Source organism: Puntigrus tetrazona, chromosome 18, assembly GCF_018831695.1.
Source record: "Puntigrus tetrazona isolate hp1 chromosome 18, ASM1883169v1, whole genome shotgun sequence".
In the NCBI taxonomy this organism is placed as follows: domain Eukaryota; kingdom Metazoa; phylum Chordata; class Actinopteri; order Cypriniformes; family Cyprinidae; genus Puntigrus; species Puntigrus tetrazona.
Window position 1 is genome coordinate 4584928 of NC_056716.1, and position 20699 is coordinate 4605626.

At 37.8% G+C, this 20699-nt stretch overlaps 2 protein-coding genes across 2 annotated transcripts; one reads left to right on the plus strand and one right to left on the minus strand.

Annotated features, from left to right (window-relative positions):
• Positions 1–261: 261 nt before the first annotated feature.
• On the plus strand, positions 262–3775 carry aagab (alpha and gamma adaptin binding protein). Its single transcript, XM_043264727.1, has 10 exons — positions 262–453; positions 1176–1366; positions 1443–1539; positions 1633–1722; positions 1798–1881; positions 1984–2063; positions 2167–2257; positions 2421–2525; positions 3083–3132; positions 3224–3775. The coding sequence occupies exons 1-10, from the start codon at positions 360–362 to the stop codon at positions 3299–3301; spliced, it is 960 nt and encodes a 319-aa protein (XP_043120662.1). The 5' UTR covers positions 262–359; the 3' UTR covers positions 3302–3775.
• Positions 3776–3873: 98 nt separating this feature from the next.
• smad3b (SMAD family member 3b) lies at positions 3874–18564 on the minus strand. Its single transcript, XM_043216537.1, is given in 13 exon segments — positions 3874–5852; positions 5855–5887; positions 5890–5906; positions 7104–7248; positions 7377–7514; positions 7636–7839; positions 10273–10365; positions 10550–10600; positions 10680–10752; positions 11755–11786; positions 11789–11878; positions 11994–12187; positions 18176–18564. Coding segments are annotated over 13 exon segments (1341 nt in total). The 5' UTR covers positions 18379–18564; the 3' UTR covers positions 3874–5784.
• Between the last annotated feature and the right edge of the window lie 2135 nt (positions 18565–20699).

Genomic DNA, 20699 nt, shown 5'->3' on the forward strand with positions numbered 1-20699 from the left:
GTCACATTTAAGCTTTTTTCTAGTTGTGCCTTCGCGCTTGTTTCCAAGTTTTAATTTTTTCCCAAACAAAGGTCTGGCTGTAACTATGGCAACACGACGCTTGTAGCAATACAGTCTCAGTAAATGGGTTAAACACAGTGGGCCAGTAATATTTGTTAGTATTACCATTTTGCTATTAATGGAAAGCTGTATGACAGGAAAGCTGTTTTGATTTAACTCTAATTAAACTTTAGATTTTCAAGCAGGCGCGCGCAGACACGGAAGTAAGTTGAGGTTAGAGGTGAAAGGTTTTCTGGAGGTGGTTGACAGCAAGTGCTAACTTTCATTAGGAGCTGTTTTTAAGTGTCCAAAAGCTTAAAATGGCAGATGATCAAGGAGATGAAGTACTTCCTCTGCCTTGTATCTTAGTCACAAGTTGTGATTCCAGCTTTAAAGAAGAGGAGCTCGTTAGACGTGAGTATAGGGGGGAAATCTATTCTACACTTGTTAGCCTCGATGCTATGCTAACGTTAGCTGTCAACAAGAAACATTCATCGTGTTGTCTCTTAATTACAGGTCAAAATGTGTCGAACGCGATAACGGTTTCATTGTTAATCGCATAACATATACTATGCGTTATTGTATTTTGTAACGGTAGCATAAAAGCAATATTTTTTTTTCTAGAGATTGCCCTTTTGTCATCTTACAGGCTTTTCTTTTTTTTTTGCTGATTTCATGTAACATGCATTGTTTCGTAAACCTAACAGTTGTCACGTTTGTTGCCGTTATCAGTAAATCAACTTAACACAGTCCAACTGGACAATACATGTGAATTATGAGTGATGCTGTTATTGATACAGAGCTAAAATATACAACAAGTGTGCAATATATGTACATAACGTTAGCCTGGTACATTTGGCACATCGATTTTTAATCCTTATGCCCAAGCTAGTGCTTTATTTTAGAACACTATATGGATTTTATTTTTATTCTTTACGTCTTGTGATTCTTTGTGTCCAGCAGGCGGCAGTATTGAACTTCAGTTAATTTGAACATCACGTCTTACTTTAGAGAGAGTTTTTACTAGTGTTTTTATTATTATTATTATTATTATTATTATTATTATTATTATTATTATTATTATTATTGATATCAAACTCACCTTGCCAGCAACAGTTTTTAATGTTTCATTTCAGAGATATTGGGCTCAGAATCACTACCTCAAGCTACCAAGACAGAGGAAAGAGTTTCTTGGTATCCATGGACAATCAACAACAAGTACTACACAGCAAACGTCAGCCTATGTGTCGTATCAAGTCCATTCGACATGAATGCAGAGGTTGCCCGGTCTATGCAAGCGTTCATCATTTACTTTGACAGCAAAACTGTGAGTTATCAGCGTTGTGATCGTTTTACAAATCATTTCGCAAACGCGCCTTGCTTCAGCTCTCTTCGTATTTCAGAAAGACGGCCTAAACAGTGTCAACTCCTGGTTATCAGTAGTGGAGGATTTGGCTCCAGAAGTGCTGATCCTGGTGTGTGACCATGCGCGCGACAGTGGTGAGTGTGCGTTTTTGGTGCTACCTGTTTGTTCGGTGGTTTGGGTGCAACACATGCAGTTTTGTTCAATTCGGTGTAAATACGCCATCGCAGGTGTTAGCAAGCAAGAGGCCCAGCAGTGGTGTCTGGCCCATGCCTTTGAATTAGTAGAGCTCAGCCCTCAAGATCTGCCCGATGAAGACGGTGAGAGACAAAACAAAGTTTAGTCGCCGTTATGCATGTGAATCATTTTGTTTATAGTCTTTGCGTACCCCTTAGATGACTTCCCAGAGTCCACTGGAGTAAAAAGAATCGTTCAGGCCCTCAATGCCAACGTGTGGTCCAGCGTCGAGATGAAAGATGGTGAGATTGTACTGCTTTAATGTGAAGTATACAATGGCATCTGCAACAAATCATATTCGTATTCAATTAGGTTTCCTTTTAATGATCATTTATTCCTCTCAGAGCACAGTCAGGGATTTGGGCTAATGAGCAGCCTGGTGGCCTCTCATCACAACAACCCACGACCTAGTCAAGAAACACTGGTTAGCTTCGTCTAATTGCATTGTTCTTTGAAATACGTAGATTAATGTAATGTAATGTAATTGACAGTGTTGTTGTTACAGACACTTTTTTTCTTGTTATTAGTCCTCTCATTCCCCATCCAACAGTACAGATGAAGGCACTGAGAGCCAGAGAGCAGAGAACAACCAGAATAATGCAGTAGATTCAGCAGTCGGTAAGCGCTTTTGTGAAGGGCCGATATATTTATTCTAATTTTGGAGGTAAATTAATGGTATGACAAAATAAGATATTAGCATTGAGGACAAAAAGCCATTGTTTGAAAAATGACTTGTGTGCAGTGTTTGATGTAATATTTGTTTGATTAAAATCTGTCACAGATCCCATGATTGACATAGACATACAGGAGTTGGCTAATCTAACAGCTGGAGATGCAGATGTGGAGAATTTTGAGCGACTTTTTACAAAATTGAAAGAGATGAAAGGTACACACACATATAATGTCAAAGACATTAAGATGTCAAAAGAAATTTACATAAGTGATTTTATGTCCATAGAAATCACTTTAAATGTAGATAAAGTGTCTACTTTTAAGGTTTCAAATAAGTTAGGACTAAAATGTCAAAATAATGTAAAATAGTGTCATTCAGTGTTAAACAATATTCATGTAAAAAGTCAAACGTTGTGCTTACTTTGACTTGTACATATTAAAATATATTTAAAAGAAGGACGCATGTTACACATATTAGCCAAAAATTAGCCAATTTAAAACTAATTAGTATATTGTTTGAAAGGAATTCATGTCATAAATAGATTTTTGTTGTAAATATTCCTGACAAGATTGTTATACTGAATGACATTTTAGTAGGTAAATCAGGTAAAAATGTGTGAAAAATGAAAACAAAATGGCAATTTAAACAGAAAAGTTGTGTGTGTGTGTGTGTGTATGTATGTACCTGTATAAAGACAGTTCTTAAAATAATTCACTGAAAGACTTGTTTTCACAAATAACATTCATATTCTCAAAACGTTTTATTTATAGACAAGGCCTCTTCATTGCCACATGAACAGAGGAAAGTACATGCAGAAAAGGTAATGTATCTTTAATATTATCTCATTAATTCTACTGCTAAAATATTTAAAATCTAAAAGTTGCATTAACAGTTGAATCGCCCTCAAACAGGTCGCTAAAGCTTTCTGGATGGCTATTGGTGGAGATCAAGATGAGATTGACGGCTTGTCGTCAGGAGAGGAGAGTTAAGGCCCTTGCTTCCAGCGTTGATACTCAGCCCACCCTTTGAACCCCCAGCCATCCCAAATCTGCCCAGCCCAATCCCGTCCCGTCCGAGAAACATGGAAGAGTGTGGGCAAAAAAAGGCAATGGAAATTTTCACGAAACTGCCGTTACTCTGACGTCAGTGTCCAGCACCTCAATCAGGCAGTAGAGTGATTATGGGCTTTTGGCTTCAAACACTGTAATCGCAGAGCCGTGGGACGGGTTGCAGGGGGGCAAGATTAACTTGCCTGTTCTCTGGCGGTGTCAGTGCAAGTCTGCAATCACATACAAGGACGAAGCCTATGGTTCTGTCAAAAGAGTTGTAAATCAAATGACGGATGAGCTGACAAAAGTGGATTGTTTTTAAACTTTTATTTTGCCGATGTAAGTCACAATTACGGACTAAGCTTGTGCATGTCATTAGCTCTTCATCAATTAAAATAACGATCTGTCGAATCAGTTTTGATGTTCTTTTGTTTCGTTTGGAAATACATTTGTCAAATCCGTTTGACACGATGAAATCATTCTTCACGTACTGTAAGACAAAGTCTGAAGCGTTGCTCTTAAAACATTTTATTATTAAAACTTACATAACAAAAGTCAATATGACAGTGAATGCGAGAGAAGTAAACGGTGAGTGTACGTTACAGAAAAGCATAAAGGAAATTCAGGGCAAATAAACTAAGCACCAGTTTCAGTATATGAATGAAATTACTGACACGATAAGACGGAGAAAGTTGTATTTGCTTTCAAATCAAGAATGCAAGAAAAAAAGCATATAAACAATATTCCGGCAAAAAGGACAAATCTGAAACAAAAACAAAAACAGACCACTGTGTGCTTTGGCCCTGATGAGTCGAAGATAAAGATTTAACAGCAAAAAAAAACAGCTTGGGGGGAATCAAACACAAGCGTCAGTCGTTCAATGAAACATCAATTTAATTTAAAAAAATCAAGAGATTGTCAGGATTTTTATAATCAGAGATTCAGAGCAGACATCTAATAATAAAATGAGAAGCATGCTTTTGGACTGCTGATGCATGTTAAAAGCCAGACCATGCATTAAGTGAGCCGCTGAATGTCAGTACTAACAAATCAAGGGATCCGAATAACCTGATGAGCAAAGGGTCCAAGCGTTCAAGAGCTGCCAGCAGTACTCGCCTTCCGTTTTTTCAGTGGAAAGTTTTTTTTAAGCCACTCAGAAATTACTGACAGTAAAATAGCGTGGTATGAAACGCTGTTAGTCGTTACGTGAGTTCCGAGCTCAAAAATCAGTTGAATGTATTGACAGTCCTGAGTTATAGACATCCCTTTCACGCGCCAATCACACACGGAACAAAATCAACGAAAGAACAATTGAATCAAGCGATGAAAGAGAAAAAAGTTGTGACTTATGGTGGTCACGTTAATGGTTCTGTAAATGTTCACAGGGAAAATCCAGTCATTCGATAGGAGTTTGTGCGATCACACGAAAGACTGATGCTAAATATAATCACAACATTGTTGACAGAAGACATTTTTTGCTGATGTGACCATTTTTTGTGTTATATCTATGACATGGATCTTAATTACAGTACCCTATGGCAGCAGTAAAAATATACTTTCGCAATCTCCGTTCAGTTTATAATGCAAAAATACTTAATACAAAATGTATTTGCAGAGCATAATTCAAACGGTAACCATCGAGTTCAAGAAAAAAAAAAAAATGGCACTATTAGCTACTAGCATTTGTCACTGACAAATTTCCAATGCTATCTTTTTGTTCAAACCATCACTGGGTGCTTTTCAAAACAAGTGCTTTCCATAATCAAGGCTAAGTACCTCTGTTATAACTCTACACACTCAGTTCCTGTATACAAACCCGGTCGACCGTGCATATGAGACCAAAGGCAATCACATTATATATTGACCTCTCCAGCGCAGTGCAATTTACTTACACACAAACAGCTCCCCGAAGCACTAGCTTCAGGCTAAACATACTGTAAAAGTTCACACAAGACCCCTTCACTGAAGGTGGTGGAAACAAAGCACTCTTTGAGGATGTTTATTAATCTAAACAATCATATTCAGAGCCCAAGATTGTAATACCTTCAGATCAAATTAAATGTGCGATACACTTCTTGATCACAACAAAAATGGACAAAAATCAAGATTTCGTTATCACATTTAAATTCACAATGAGGAAACGCCTCATTTCAAACTCGTCGCGCTGAAGAAATATCATCCGTGCTCCTTGAGTGTCGTTGTCCAAAGTGCTTCGACTGTACTTGTCTATTTTTGCCCCCAGCAAAATATTAGGATCTTGTCAATGATAAAGTGACGCTCTCGAGGAGTCCAGCAGGTGTTCGTCTTCCTTCTCCCTCCCCCCTGTCCTTGGTTTCGCTCTTTTTGTTTGCTTGGCATTCAGCAGCAATAGAGGATGTCGTTAGAAAGGGTATGGTTACGTGAAACGGGCCGAGGTTTTCGTCCTATGACACGCTGGAGCAGCGGAGGTTCGGGGAGCCCATCTGAGTGAGCACCTTGTCCAGCCACTGCAGGGGCCGTTGAGATGCAGCTCTATCCAGCAGGGGTGCTGGTCACTGTCTGCCGCCTGCGGAAGGAGAATCTGGGTCACTAATGTGCTTCCATGCCTGCCGAGCATTTTTAACAAACTACAGAGCAGCCAGGAATATCCGTTTACATAATCAAAGGCAGCCATTAGCTTTTTGTGTGCTACTGTCACAGAAATAAAGTGATTAAACCTCATTCGTTTTTAATACCTAGCATTTGAGCACAGAGCACTCGATGAATGGATTTAGGAAAGCAGGTTCCACCTTTGCATAAGCAGTAAGATAATACATGAATGGTAGAAGTGAGTAAATCTTATTTTCATTTAGAATAACTGTTTTCTACTGTAATATATTTGAAAAGCTGAATATTCTCTTTTTATTCTATTCCTAAGCGTCACATGATCCTACAGAAATCATTATAATGTGCTTATTTGTTTTTTTATGGCTAATTGTTTCGGGTCAATGGTAAACAGTTATTTTTTGGCCAAGGGAAAACACAAGCCTTTTTAAAAAAAAGAAAAATTTTCCAGGACAACAACAAGATTTTCTAGGACATTTTACATTTTCTCTCTATTTCCATTTGTTTTCCAGGACTGGAAAATTGGTCATTAATTTCCCAGGTTTTCCAGGATGCATGGAAACCATTGACCGTCATACTTTTTTTTTTTTTTTTGGAATTTTTGCATGAATTAAATCTAAATAACAGAAAATAATAATGCACCATGTGTCCTTGCTGAATAAAAGCATTTTTCTTTCAAAAAAAAAAATTTGATCCCAAACTGACCCCAAAAACTATAACTATTATACAAAAGTAAAAATGAGAAAAAAAATCACAAACTTTTGAACAGTAGTGTAGCGTGCTACCTGTGATGACTGAATTATTACAGGATAGAATATAACCTTCAATAATAGGAATATATGTAATTTATTGCAGAATATTAAGATGTATTAATGGTTACGCTTTATTTAAAGGCATCCTTGTTTACAGTGAAATAATACAATTAAGCACTGAGTAATATTAATTACCTACAAGTACTACTTACTACATGGTTAGTTTTAGGATTAGGGTTTGTTACAAGCTTGTAATTATGCACAATTTATTGTTATTATAATAGTAAGTACATGTAACGTGTAACTAGGACACCTTAATGTAAAGTGCTAACGTATTCATTTTGTTCAAAAAGAAAAAAAAAACTGATCCTAAGCTTTTGAACGGCAATGTGCCTTGATTGGCTCACCTGTATTCTGCCCCCCAGCCTTTGACGAAACTCATGCGAATGGTACACATACGGGTGAGCTGGTACACGGCCTCAAATCCCTGATTCACTGATTGGGCCAACAGAGCCGCAAACTCCTGATTATTGAAAATCTTCAGATTACAGCCTGAGGCGAACACAAATATATATGGTTGAGCGCTATGAAACGGTACGAGGAAGTCTGACACTAGAACATGTTCGAGTGACTCACAGGATGTATGTTCAACCAATCAGTACACAGACGGGCTGACTCACCTGGAGGAATCTTACATACTGTGGCTGGGTGCCAGCCATACCGCTGGTTACAGTTGGGACTCTGGACGAAAATAGCACTGTCGCTCAGGCACTCGGCAAACACCTCACCTCCGATGTAATATAAACGCACACCTCGGCCTGAAAAAAAGGTTATGAGGTTAAACAGATACAGCTAACTGCACAAACTGCAATTGCAGTATCTTCCAGTATTTGGTGTTATATTTATATATATATATATATAAACGCGAGCTGAATGTACCGATGTGTCTGCGTGTCAGCTCCACGGCTGCATTGCGGTTGACGTTGGACAGCAGGCCCAGGCAGAAGCGCTCTGCGTTAGAGGGGTCCGTAAAGCCATCTACGGTCAGAGACGGTTGGGAGGCGTGGAAAGTCTCGCCCACACGCTGATTCAGCTCGTAGTAGGAAATCGAGCACCAAAATGCGGATTCACAATATGTTACCGCTGCAGATCTAACATACACGCGCACACACACACACACACACACACACACACACACACAAAATGGGCATGAGAAAAGATCAGAGTTGCAAAACAAGCGCAGAACAAAGATAAAGTGTGAAAGAACAGGAAAAGCTCTGGACTTTGGATTCTGGTGTAAAATCAGTGTCACATTGTGACAGAATGTGGCCCTTTGAAAACAGCGGGCCGTCCATGTGAAATTGGTTATTTGTTATTTTTACTGCAGGGCCTCCTGGTGTCTCTGCAGAGATAGAACAACCCAGAGACAGGATATTATTATTATTATTACATTACCCTGGGCTGACTGAGAGGACAGAAACAAAAGACCCTTTTCTATGAGGTTTCCTCTTTTACAGCTAAGAGGCAAAGCCTGGGACTGGGGCACACTAACCACACACATGCTTCATTGTGACACGAGAGAGAACAAACACAAACACAGATTCAGCGATGGCCTGGATAGCGGCTTAGATTAAATATTTACTGTTAAATAATTGTTCTAAATTTGTCTTTTATAAATGTACATTTATTCGACATATATATTTTTATACTACACTATATTATATACTAATGTATATTAAAATAATCGCTGCTTCCGCAAAATATTAAGCAGCAACAACTGTTAAACAACTGTTGATCATAAGAAGAATTATTTCTTGAGCACCAAATCAACATATCAGAATGATTTATTTAGAATCACGTGACACTGATATGCCCGGAGTGATGAAAATTCAGCTTTTATCCACATTTTTCCTGCCTTCCTTTCTCGTCCCTGTCCAGCTATTTTTAACGGTACAAAACGGTTCGTTTTGCTGCTTGACATTGAAAATTGTTCTGTCCAATCATGTTATTTCAATGTATTATCTTAACTACGGACAAACTGGTGTCTAGTACAAACGGTTTACTACACGGTGTTATTTTCCTCGTTATTTCCATCTAGCGTCTGAACCGGAAGCCTCACCCAAAAGCTTACTTCTGGGTTCAGGAAAAAGGTGGATAAAACGGATCGTTCTGGTCCATGTTTTTGATTGGTTGAGCTGTTGTAAAATCCTCAACAAACACACGTTTGTTTATGTCTTTTAGTTGCTCGGCAACCACTTTGTTCACGATCACAGACATGTATAACATTTCTGAGGGACTCGTTGTTTGGAGGAAGATAATGTTTAATACACTTTATTTGCTCTTATTTATTTTGTGAAACCTTACTACGCATACAGAATATTAGTTCCATAAAAGCAATAAGCCCCATGAAGCTGAGGTTTACATTGAACTCATAACAGCTAAGGGGGTTATGAATTCACTGTAAACCACAGCTTCCTGGGGCTTATTGCCTTATTCTAACACTGGTATAAATTACATTTCAAACTACATTACAACAGAAAACAATAACACGGTAATAACATTCCAAAATATTTGTACACATAAACACATAAAAAATCTTGCCAACCCCAAATGGTAACAACTAGATGATTTTGAAATTAGAACAATTATATTTGTGTGCATTATAAATGACTTAAATAGCTAAATATCAGTTTTTCTACGTCTTACAGTAATAGAGGTTCAAAGATGGCTGTTGTCAACTGTCTTGTGACCAAAGAAATTGAAATCTGAAAATCAGCATTATCATCACACAGTGTGTTTGCTGCTACGACCTCTACGTTTACTGACCAACCAATGAAAACGTGAGGTGAAATCAAGCATTACCTCAAGCTCATCTCCCTTCCTCTTTCGCTGCTTCCACTTTTTTTGAGCTCGGACACGACTACAACTGCCAAAGTGTGATTCATCTTGCTCTTTTGTTTGCCACTAGAACACGCCCGATAACATTTTATTCTTCTATAGAAAAGTGCATAGGAACTCATGAGTCAGTAGGTGTCATAGTACAATCAGCATTAGAGTCGGACCCAAGTTTGTAGAAGGCTTAATGGCTGGTAATAATAATAAAAAAACATTGTCTCGTTTATTTAGGATAGTACAGAATGCTGGTGGCATTGCTCATGTTTTACTGGCAGTAACTCGATGTAGTGTTTTCTCGTGGGCTCACTGAAGTAGACTTCGGTTCTCACTAAATCATCTCACACAGGACCAGACAAGCAAAACAACGTTATGGAGATAGTATGTCAGAGATAATCCAGCTAGATTAAAATCACAGTGGGGTGGAGTACTGACTTCTGATTTCCGTACAGCCATACGTGAAAGGCACGAGGTGCAGCGAGGAAAACTTACGTTTTTTCCACATGTTAGAATAATAGTAAAGAATGAGTAAATGTGTAAAAACATTTGGTAATCTATACCCCTTAAGGCCCATTCACACGGAGCACTTTAACTATAAAGATAAAGTTCTAAAAATCATTTTTAATATAAATGAATAGCGGAGTACACACCAAAAACGGTACTGATAAAAGGCACAGAGAAATTATATTGTTGGAATCATTTTCAGAACCATTTTTTTCCAGGTGATGAATGATACAAACACTGACAGCCAATCAGAATCCATCCCGCTATCACGAGCTGGAGAATTTAAAGAGGCAGACATGAATGCGCTTAGAATAAACAGACGATATCGCTCGCTGGTGTGGACTCTAATATCGTTATCCTCATAGTTCTCCTGCTTGCTGTAAACGGGACAATCGGGGATCTTTATGAATGCGCAATATTTAGCTGTAAAACATTATGAATAAGTATCTGTTCTTACCTAGGTTGCTGTTGGCAGGTGAGACAGGGTTGGGTGAAAGGTTTGGGGAGCCTAAAAAACAGAAATAAGTAAGTACAGGCAAAATAGGAATCTGACAGTAACAACTTGTTTGTGATCTCAGGGCTCTTACCTGTGTCCATGCTGTGGTTCATTTGGTGGTCACTGGTTTCCCCATCCTCACTCAGGTAGCCCGGAGGAGGGGTCTCTAAAAACACAAACCACACGTTTATTATTATGAACCACACAAGACAGAATTTTGTCTCCATGCTGAACACATATTTAAAGATTTTTATTTAGTTATTTGGTGCCGTTTATTTATACAGCAGCCTTAAAGCTGCGGTCCGTAACTGAAAGTGAGTACACCATGAAGCCATTTACCAAAGCTCTTTTGACTTATTCTGAATCCAACGGATTCAACATAACGCTACACATCTGGTTTTCTCTAAACTACGTTCACTTATGATATATCAGACGTTAAATATTCACCACATTGTGCATTTTGACACAATTGTGTGTATCTGACCATTCAAGCACAATAAGATGTGAAAGTGAGATGAATTTGTGAGCTCATGCTGTCCGAGGCGGATTTCTGTGTTCATTTATCGCAGCTTCAAGTATGTATTGCTTTTTATTTTCTCATTCATGCATATTTCCTTATCACCCTAATGTGTCAATAATGTATTTACATGCCACAAAATAAACAATATAGGAAGATCCTTAACAATTGACACTTTATGTCCTTGTCACAATATAAATTGTCATAACTTAGATCCAACCATACCAGAAATAGAACTAGAAGAACGACATGCTTGGATTTCCCAACCAATTTATTCAGATGCCACACTGTAAATGTGTTGTATAGGGAGAAGGTTTACATGAAACGAAGAATTCTTTTACTCAAATCATGTGAAACACTTTTAACAACAACAGTGTGATGTTACCGGTCATGAGATCAGCACTTTGATCTCGCTTCTCGTCTTATTCGTTTTACCAACTTTGTTAAGATGCCAGACTAAACACTCTGATTTTGACAAAACAGCTTCGACGAACTGAGACATGACAAAGTAAACACAAGCAGATGTGTCTGTGAACTAGCGTGTGAGTGTGTGTTAGAGTGAGCAATGCTTGCTGTGTAGTCCTGAGGGCATGTCTGGGTGAAAGTTAATGTGTGATTTTCAGAGAGAAAACAGAAAACATGTTTTCACCCGTATATAGTTGCTCGGAGGCTCGATGCCGCTGGGAATATGGTGTTCTCGGGGATGAAATCATCCAGTGGAGGGAAGTCTGTGGGGATGTCAGCATGCCGAGGAACCAGGACTGGAGGCAAAACTGAACAACACACACACAAGAAAAAAAAATCTATCAAATTGGTTTCATACACAAAACTGATTATAGAAGCAAACGGTCTTTGAATAACCAGAGGTGAAACACCAGCAGGGCTTACCTGGTGTCTCTACACGCTGATAGTGGTAAGGGTTAACACACACCTCATCCTTCTTCATATGGAAAGCAAACTCACACAAGTCTACAGCACGCAGCTCGTGGTGAGACTGCAGGTCAGGCCAGCGCCACAGCCGGCAGTAGATCACGTGGGGAAGGCCTTTTCTGTGAGATACTTGCAGGCGGCCATCCAGGGACCTGCACAAACAATCCAGACAATGAGACAACCAGTCCCATAGAAGTTGCCAATTATTTCATTAGTCTAACTCTTCGCAATAAAGCTATTGATTAAAAAAGTTAATAAAATCTGAAAATTAATGATTTTCATGTTGATCAGTTTAGTCCATTCTTCTATGTCTTCTGATGCTGAAAAAAAACAAAACAGTAAACGTGCATCATGACTAAGAAAGAAATAAAAAATAACTGACTGTTATGAGCTGGTTCTTAATATTAAGTATCTTCCTTTTATTATTATATAGCCCAGAATGAAAAAAATTATATAGTCAGAATGGGAAAAAATAATAATAATAATTTAAAAACAAAAGCTAGTAAGCATTACTTTTTACTTAGTGCTTATGAGATCTAAATCAGTGTAATTATTTTTTGCATACTATAAAGTGTAATTAAAATAACATATTCTAGATACATTTTTACTGAATATATGTTTCTTATTACTAGAGAAAGTAAATAAAGTAAATTGTAAACTTGTAAAACAAAAGTCTGAAACAATTAATTGGTTTTGTAATAACAATAGTTATAATAGTATCTTAAACTGCAGCAGATTTCCAAAAACTTAATGTACCTGATTACACTAATGTACAATGATATTAACGTGAAAGCCCAATAAATCTTGCCCTGTGAGTCTTTTAATAGGCTTGCACGAGGTCAACCATTCATTTTTCGCAGAAGTGGGGATATTCAAATGATGCAAGAACCTAATTTAGAGGAAAGTGAACCAGGCTTTATTTTCATACGGGGTAGAGGTCACCGGCTGCGAGCACGAAAAGCCACAGAAAAAACATGAATCATCTTCATGGTATTGTGGTCTATGCTTCACGACAGCCGTTGCTAATGAATTTCAACGCATTAATGCATTTTCACCCTACATTGGGATTATCCTAATTCTTTAAAAATGCTCAGACTCGGGGGACTGACACCAGATGAACAGAAAGCGAGTGAGTGAATTTAGAGGAAATACCAGGCTTGAGTTCAGGAGGGGAAAGACGGCGAGGCAGAGCAGACAGCAGACCGAGACGAGCGCCTGAACACTTTTCCAGTCTAATGTTTACCTATTCATTCAGCTATGCACCAGCAGTATGAATGCCAGCATTCTGCACTAGAAATCTCCACTAGGAACAGATGACATCTGTATTCGCCAGACAGAGAAACAACAAAAATTACTGCATCGCCTACATCATCTTTTCTGTAATAAATTCAGCTTTAAATAATAATAATAAAAAAAATTGTATAGTAGTGGATGCTTAGGAGATGTTAATTTATCGTAACGGAATAAATGAGATGTACAGTAATAATAATTTAAGACTCAATAATATTCAAACATCATAAAATTAATTATGAACATTTATTTAGGCTGAAAATCACAACGTTGAAGAAACATTTTGTGATTAAATGGTCTGTCACTCAAACTATTTACATTTAAATGGCTATTTGGCTCTTGCGTCATTCTAAAAAAAAAACTAAAGATGCATTTTTCCCATAGAACACAAAAAAGATTTTATACAGCACTTTTCCAGACAATAATAGTTCATAATGAACACATCTGTCTTTAAGAATCACAACCGTTAACAAAAAAAAGCATCACAAAAGTGCTCTATAATGACTTATGTGCTACATTTCAAGCATACTAAAGCCATTAGCTTACTGTGAAATTTAAAGCACTGCTTTTTAAATTGATTAAAATTGTATTTAAATTACAACACAGCTTCTTTTATTGCACTGAATCAGACTGGATGTCAATTATATAATTAAAATTACCAGAAGGCAAGATTTTAAATAAAGTAAAATCTCAGGACCCTTGCACCCTGACTATGAAGTCTACGAGTTGCTCAATGATTTTATTAAATAAAATAAGTGAATAACAGCTTTAAAATTTAGGTTTTAGGTGAACCCTTTCTTACATTCGCTCTCTTTAACATTTAGGCCTACGCCATAATAGCATTTTATTAATTAAGTTAGCCAACTGCACGTGCGTTCAGTCCACCATCAGACAAGACACAAAAAGCTGTTGACCAGACCTTCTGCGAGCTTGCAACCTGACAAAGAGAAAACAGACTATCCCATTGTCTGATTCGGTCCACAGAGACAAAGCAAAGTCCTGGAGTCTCCCACAGTCCACAGCTCAGCCGAAAACAGACCCACGATTTCAATTCCTTCTGTTCAAAGTCGAACTGACCCCCAGACTGACCTGAAAGTCACACACAGCAGAACTCATTCACCCTTCTGTCAAAGCCAAGACCGGCCGTCTTTCTATCTCACCCCCTCCTATAAACACACACTGCCTCGCTAAAATCAACACTCGCGTAACAACCCGACCGAAACCACAAATCAACGAAACAAATTAAAAAAATGAAATAAAAAGCATGCCAGAGATTTGTGTGAGTGTGGCTCACCAATAACCTCAGCTTTCCACTTTAAGCAGCAGTGTTTGTTGTCAACTCTCTCACATATCACAAACAATCTGCATCTGTGGAGTCACACTAAATCCATTAGCCATCACCATGGCCCCTAAAAAGGCCCCTGACCTCAATTCTAACCCTTTTTGCCGCTGAATGTTTTATGTCGTTGACCAATCCGTTTAGGAAATTGCTCTATAATTGTCACTGTGCTAAATTATTACTGTAAGAGACAGATCAGAAACTACACTTAGAATTTCACACATTTCACGCTCAGATGATACGCCTTTATTAAAGACATTTTCAGCAGTTAGAATGTGTCACTTTGGTTAGTAGCTTTGAAAATATCTGTTTGAAGAAGCGAGTGGAGCAGGAAGCAGCATAACCTCAGAGCCTATAAGCAGGTGACGATTTCCTGCTCTTGTTCTGTTGCGCACATGCGTAGCCTTCCCTTGCCGCCCAGATAGCCACTAATGCAGAGAACATCTAGAAGAACGGAGAACAAATCAGTAGGGGCTGCAACAAGACCTCACAGACTGTATGACAGCGACCGAGTACGTTCAAACCTTTTACGCTCGACCACAATCCATGGAACAACCCACACCCTCCTCCAGACCTTGCACTGCATTCTTGATCTTTGAATAACCGTGCAGCATAGTGTGCTGAATAAACACACTCTCAGCCGTGTTTAAAGTACTGAGAAAGTCTGTCTTAGTGCAAGTGGGTGAACAACGTTTGGTGGGGATTGGCTTACTATATACAGATTTTGTCATAAAAGGGCTGCTTGATAAAGCGGTGAATACATGAGATGCCGCAAAGAAGCATAAACATTAATTTCCTGTGTGAAAGCTTCTTTAAAAGGGGCAGGATGTATGTGGTCAAACTGTAGAACGCCTAAATTAAACAACACAATAGTCAAGCACAGTATGATCCTGTCACTCTTTTAAGTAAACTAGCTCAGGATACTGAAAATGCACTTAGTACACTATTCACTTTGTTGGTCGTCTCAACTATTGTCAAGAAATGTGTCTTGAGGTCTCTCTAGGTTGTCTAATTTTGAACATTGTAGCAAATATTTTTTAAAAAATTAATAAATGAATTGCCCAAAAAATTAACGTTTGCTGAAAATTCATCTTCAGTCTATCAAAGATGTAGATGGGTTTCTTCATTGTTACACTACTGGGAAATTTAGCACTATCATCACCTGCAACGAATTCTCTGCAGCGAATGGGTGCCATCAGAATGATAAAAACATGACAGTCAATTAACTGATGCTTGTGAAGTAAAAAGCTGCATGTTTTTAATAAATAAATACATCATTAAGACTTGCTTCTACCTACATCAGAGGCTAATCATAATATTGCTGTATCAGGCGAAGAAGTCATCTCATCTGAATCAAGAGACATTTTATAAGAGAAATGGTCTAAAACAGTAAGGATTCGTTTTTTTCTTACGAACACAGAACTTGTCACTACACAAGATGCAAACTGATGGACTTTAGTCATGTGGATTATTGTGATGTTTTTAATCAGCTGTTGAACTCTCTAACAGCATCCATTCACAGTAGAGGACCCACCGATGAGCAAGCGATGCAATGCCAAAATGCCTTGGATGGCCTGAGGAAAAGTACATCTTAAACATCTTTTTTTCATTTTTCATTCCTTTAACAAAAGAACAAAAAGCAAAATGGAGAACAAGCTAAGAAGAAGGGACGCCAGTGAAATACTAGCGGTAAGCAAGCACAGTGACCTGCCATAATCTCTGATCTATAAATATGGAAAACAGCTGGAAGACGAGATAAGACACAAACTGATACATATTTTTCGCGGACTAAATTCTCCAGTCATAACTACACAGATGGTAAGGTATGCACTTACGTGGTCAAGTATGTAACCCCATGCTCAAATGCCGCTTGCTGATATCACAGCTATTTATTAACACTATGTTAGTCACCAGGGGATTCCCACTGAGAGTGACCTTATTCTTACCCATTTATCTGTTTGAACAGACCTGCATGGACCAGAAGCATTATTAACATGACTTATTGGGTACATGACTTTTTGACATCATTAGTAATGATGGGAAAGTAATCAAAATGCATATTCTATTATTATTTTGGCTTCCAACCATCATTGTGCTTCATTCCATGTTTAGGGAACTCAATACAATTCTTCAATTATATTTTGCCGTTAACAATTCAAAATTATTACCTAAAAATGACATGTACTCTGCATATAATACTTATTAACGAGTAAAAATATGCATATCATGCCCACAAAGCCACAAAGGCTGTAGGGCTACTAATTCTCCAAATCCTTTTACCCATGACAAAATGTCCTGAGTACAATTGGATATAACTACCACAGTGGTTATGATATAACAAGCTTTACCCTCCTCCATCATCACCACCACCATCTAGGGCACAGGGCACAAGTACGCCATTCACAGACAAATTTAATAACACAAAACGGTTTGTAATCTACCCAATATCTTTAAAATTGCATTTCAGAAAGCCATCGCATTCACTAGTTGCAATGATTTGTTTAGACAGGTTACACTTAACTACTAACCATTTACTAAATGGTGATACTCTAACATTCCCGATCATTCCTGACATATACCAATAAGGTTTGCAATCTGTAAACTGTAAATAATGCGCAATCCAGCTATCAAAATTAATATTTGTCAAAACAGCCCCAGTCTGCCCCAGATATCGCAGACTGTTATATAACAGCTTAGCTTGGCACACAGTGGTGTTTGGTATTTTATTCACGTATACGAGCCTGGACATTTAACTTCATCGCAGCCGTCTAAACTGTCTGTCTGTTATGAATCTAGTTACGGGAAGTTTACGGTTATCTATATAAGCTTTCGAAACCAACTGAACAGTTAAAAGTAACCAGTGTTTTTCACCATACCAGCAGGAGAGACAGTCGAGCTAACTCAGCTGACAACCGCCGGCGTGAATGCTAACAAACCGAGACTATTTAACGCGAAAACCTAATATTATAATGATAACCAAAACATTTTTATTCTCTAGATGATGAAGGAATCTAGACTTGACACTGAAAGCAACGGTGCAAAGCAATAATGGCTTTAGCGAGCTAACGTTAGTCAACTTACGCGCGCACTTAAGTGCAACTGTCAAAAAATGTGAAGGTTTACTGACTAATGAAACATCTTAAAAGGCTCACAGAGTACTCGACAACACATTAACAATTTAAGCAGTGCTAAAAAAGCTTGTTAAATGAGAATGGTGGCTGGCGTGCGCTAGTTAGCAGCGTTAGCTTCACAGTTCTTGGTTGTATATGGAGGTGTCTCAAAAAACTAGTGAGCTGTCTACATAGACACCTTGTTTGTGAACCGAATTTGCTTTCAAAACGCGCATATGATCCTCAAAATACCATCGAGGTAACGTAGGCAGCTCATTATGTTTTGACACACAGCCTGCAGTATCTCTGTTTATATATATATATATATATATATATATATATATATATATATATATATATATATATATATATATATATATATATATATACACACACGTTACCTCGGTATAGTGATGCATTTGGTGGTGATATTCTGGGTGGTGATGGCCTTCTCCAACTCCTCCAGCTGTCCTGTCTTCTTCAACTTCTTCACCAGACTCTTCACTGCCTTTTCACACCATTTCTCCTCCTGTCCGTTCTGCTCGCCCTTCTTCCAGCCCAACAGTCTCTTCACAATCGGAGGCGTGAAAGGTAATATAGACATCTTTAGTAAATCGGCAACAGCTCCGAATATATTCCTTATCAGCGAACTGCAAAGTCCTATGCTTTTAAAGACGTGGCGTCGATGGACCTGTGAAATGGCCAGATCAAAACGAATGGAAAGTTTATGCCCATAGAGTCAGATTGGCGGATGCTTTTCAGCCCCTCAGGTCTGTGGAAAGTGAACCGCACAGAGATGAACTCCAGAGACTGAGCGCTGTCTGGACCCGCCCCTCCTCTTCCTCCTACTCCATACTCCCACTCTTTAGTTTAGATTTTAGACGTAAAACATCCATATCTGATTCATTCCTTAGGCAAAGATATATATATATATATATATATATATATATATATATATATATATATATATATATATATATATATATATATATATATATATATATAAGATAGCTACATACATTGTGCCACCATTTTTTAAATATTTTATTCTATTCCACTCTATTATTATTATATTGCTACTCTTAGTTTTAACATAATATTAAGATTACATGCACATTCTAAGCTATAAATTATTCTTTTAAAGATTTAGAGATTTTAGAAATAAAAACATCAATATCCAATGTGTTTCTAACATTCATTCATTGTGCAAAATAAGGTATAATACGTTTTAGTGTCAGTTTAAAATTATTATTTTTAAATCATATCCTATGTGTTTAACATTTATTCATTAAGATAAGATACATTTTGGCGTTTGTATTTATATTACATTATATTATAACTACTGCTATTACTGTCAGCTTTAACAAAATATTATAATCATTTGCCTATTATTTAATGTAACTTTATTATTTATTATTTATTAGTTTGTTTGTTTGTTAAGTATGATATTTCTTAGTGTCTGTTTTAAAGTACATTTTTATAAATTTACTTTTAAAACTAACTCTAAAATAAAACAAATAAATGATCATAAATTGTTGTTGATTTATAATATATTGTAAGTTTTAACATACTAATTATTTAATTGCAGTTAATTATATATTATATAATTATCCTGTAAAGAAACATAGTTAGCGTATGATCAAATATTATTCTTCAAACATACCTAACACCAAATAATTTTCTAACTTGGTTTTCAGTAATCTTCTTTATGTCGATTTTGCTTAACTATAACATTAGCTATAAAAACGTTGTCCTTTTATTAATGCGTTTACTGTTTTTTAAGCAACATGCCTCAGATTTGATGTAATTTCATAAATATTCCGTAAACCCGCTCTTACAAGTTGTAACACAAGTCAAACTGAGGGGATGCTGGAAAGATAGCAGAGTATTTTGAGATAAACAGCATTATTTGGACGTGAAGCCCTGCTGAAGTAGTGTTCAATGGCTGTAGACTCCAGACGGGGGTGGGAGGGGGCAGGGGCTAAGACAGCAGCAGTCCTGTGTGTACTTGCATACATATTCAGGCCTGTTGAGGCTTGCCCTCTGCAAGCGCATACTGGGAATGTCCCGAATCAGTTCATGTTCATTCAGGAGAAGGCCATCAATTCAAGCCAGCTGGAGGGAGTACGAGGGCTCTGGGTCCATAGGAATCCATCTCTGTCAGACGCTCTTCCCTTTATGATACATTAAACGAGACTTCATGCGTTTGCTTGACTCAAAACGGATAACGAATATATTACAAATTTGATCATAACACCTGTTCCAATAAACCAAGTCTCTGTAGCAGTTCCATAATTCTTTCAACATTAAACCGAATATTAAGCAAGACCCAATTCCCTGAAAACACTGCCTTATCACCCAGTGAAACAAAACAGTTCTGACTCATTTCTAAAGTCACGTCCTGTGAGAGTGACGTGCAACCTGACATAGTAAAGAGAATCGGCTGGTTGGCTGCCCTAGCATGTGAAGTGTTGACACGTTCCCGTTTTTTACAACCCACAATGTAAGGTCCTAAAATAGAGGACCCCTGTCAGGCTAACCCCTTTGATCCCACCAATAAAAGCGATTTAATTTCACCTTCAATGCATCCTGTGGAAATTGTTAAGGTGACTGGGGTGTGGGTATTTTGATCTGTTTGCGGGGCTGTTATTCATATGTACTGAATACCACCTCCATCCCCCTGGACGGATTTGTGCTTATGATATAAATAACTCTACCCAGAGCCCCACGCTGATAGTCCCCTTTTCCTTTTATCTATTTTTACCTTACCATCAATGAACACCATGTAATAACTTCATGCTGGGCTCTGGCATGGTTTCATAGCTCTTCAAGCACGCCTAAAGAGAAACTCTGAAGTCAAATTATTCACAAGTAGCCGCAAAATGTAAACAACATGATTTGTATGTGAATAAATCATTATCGGCC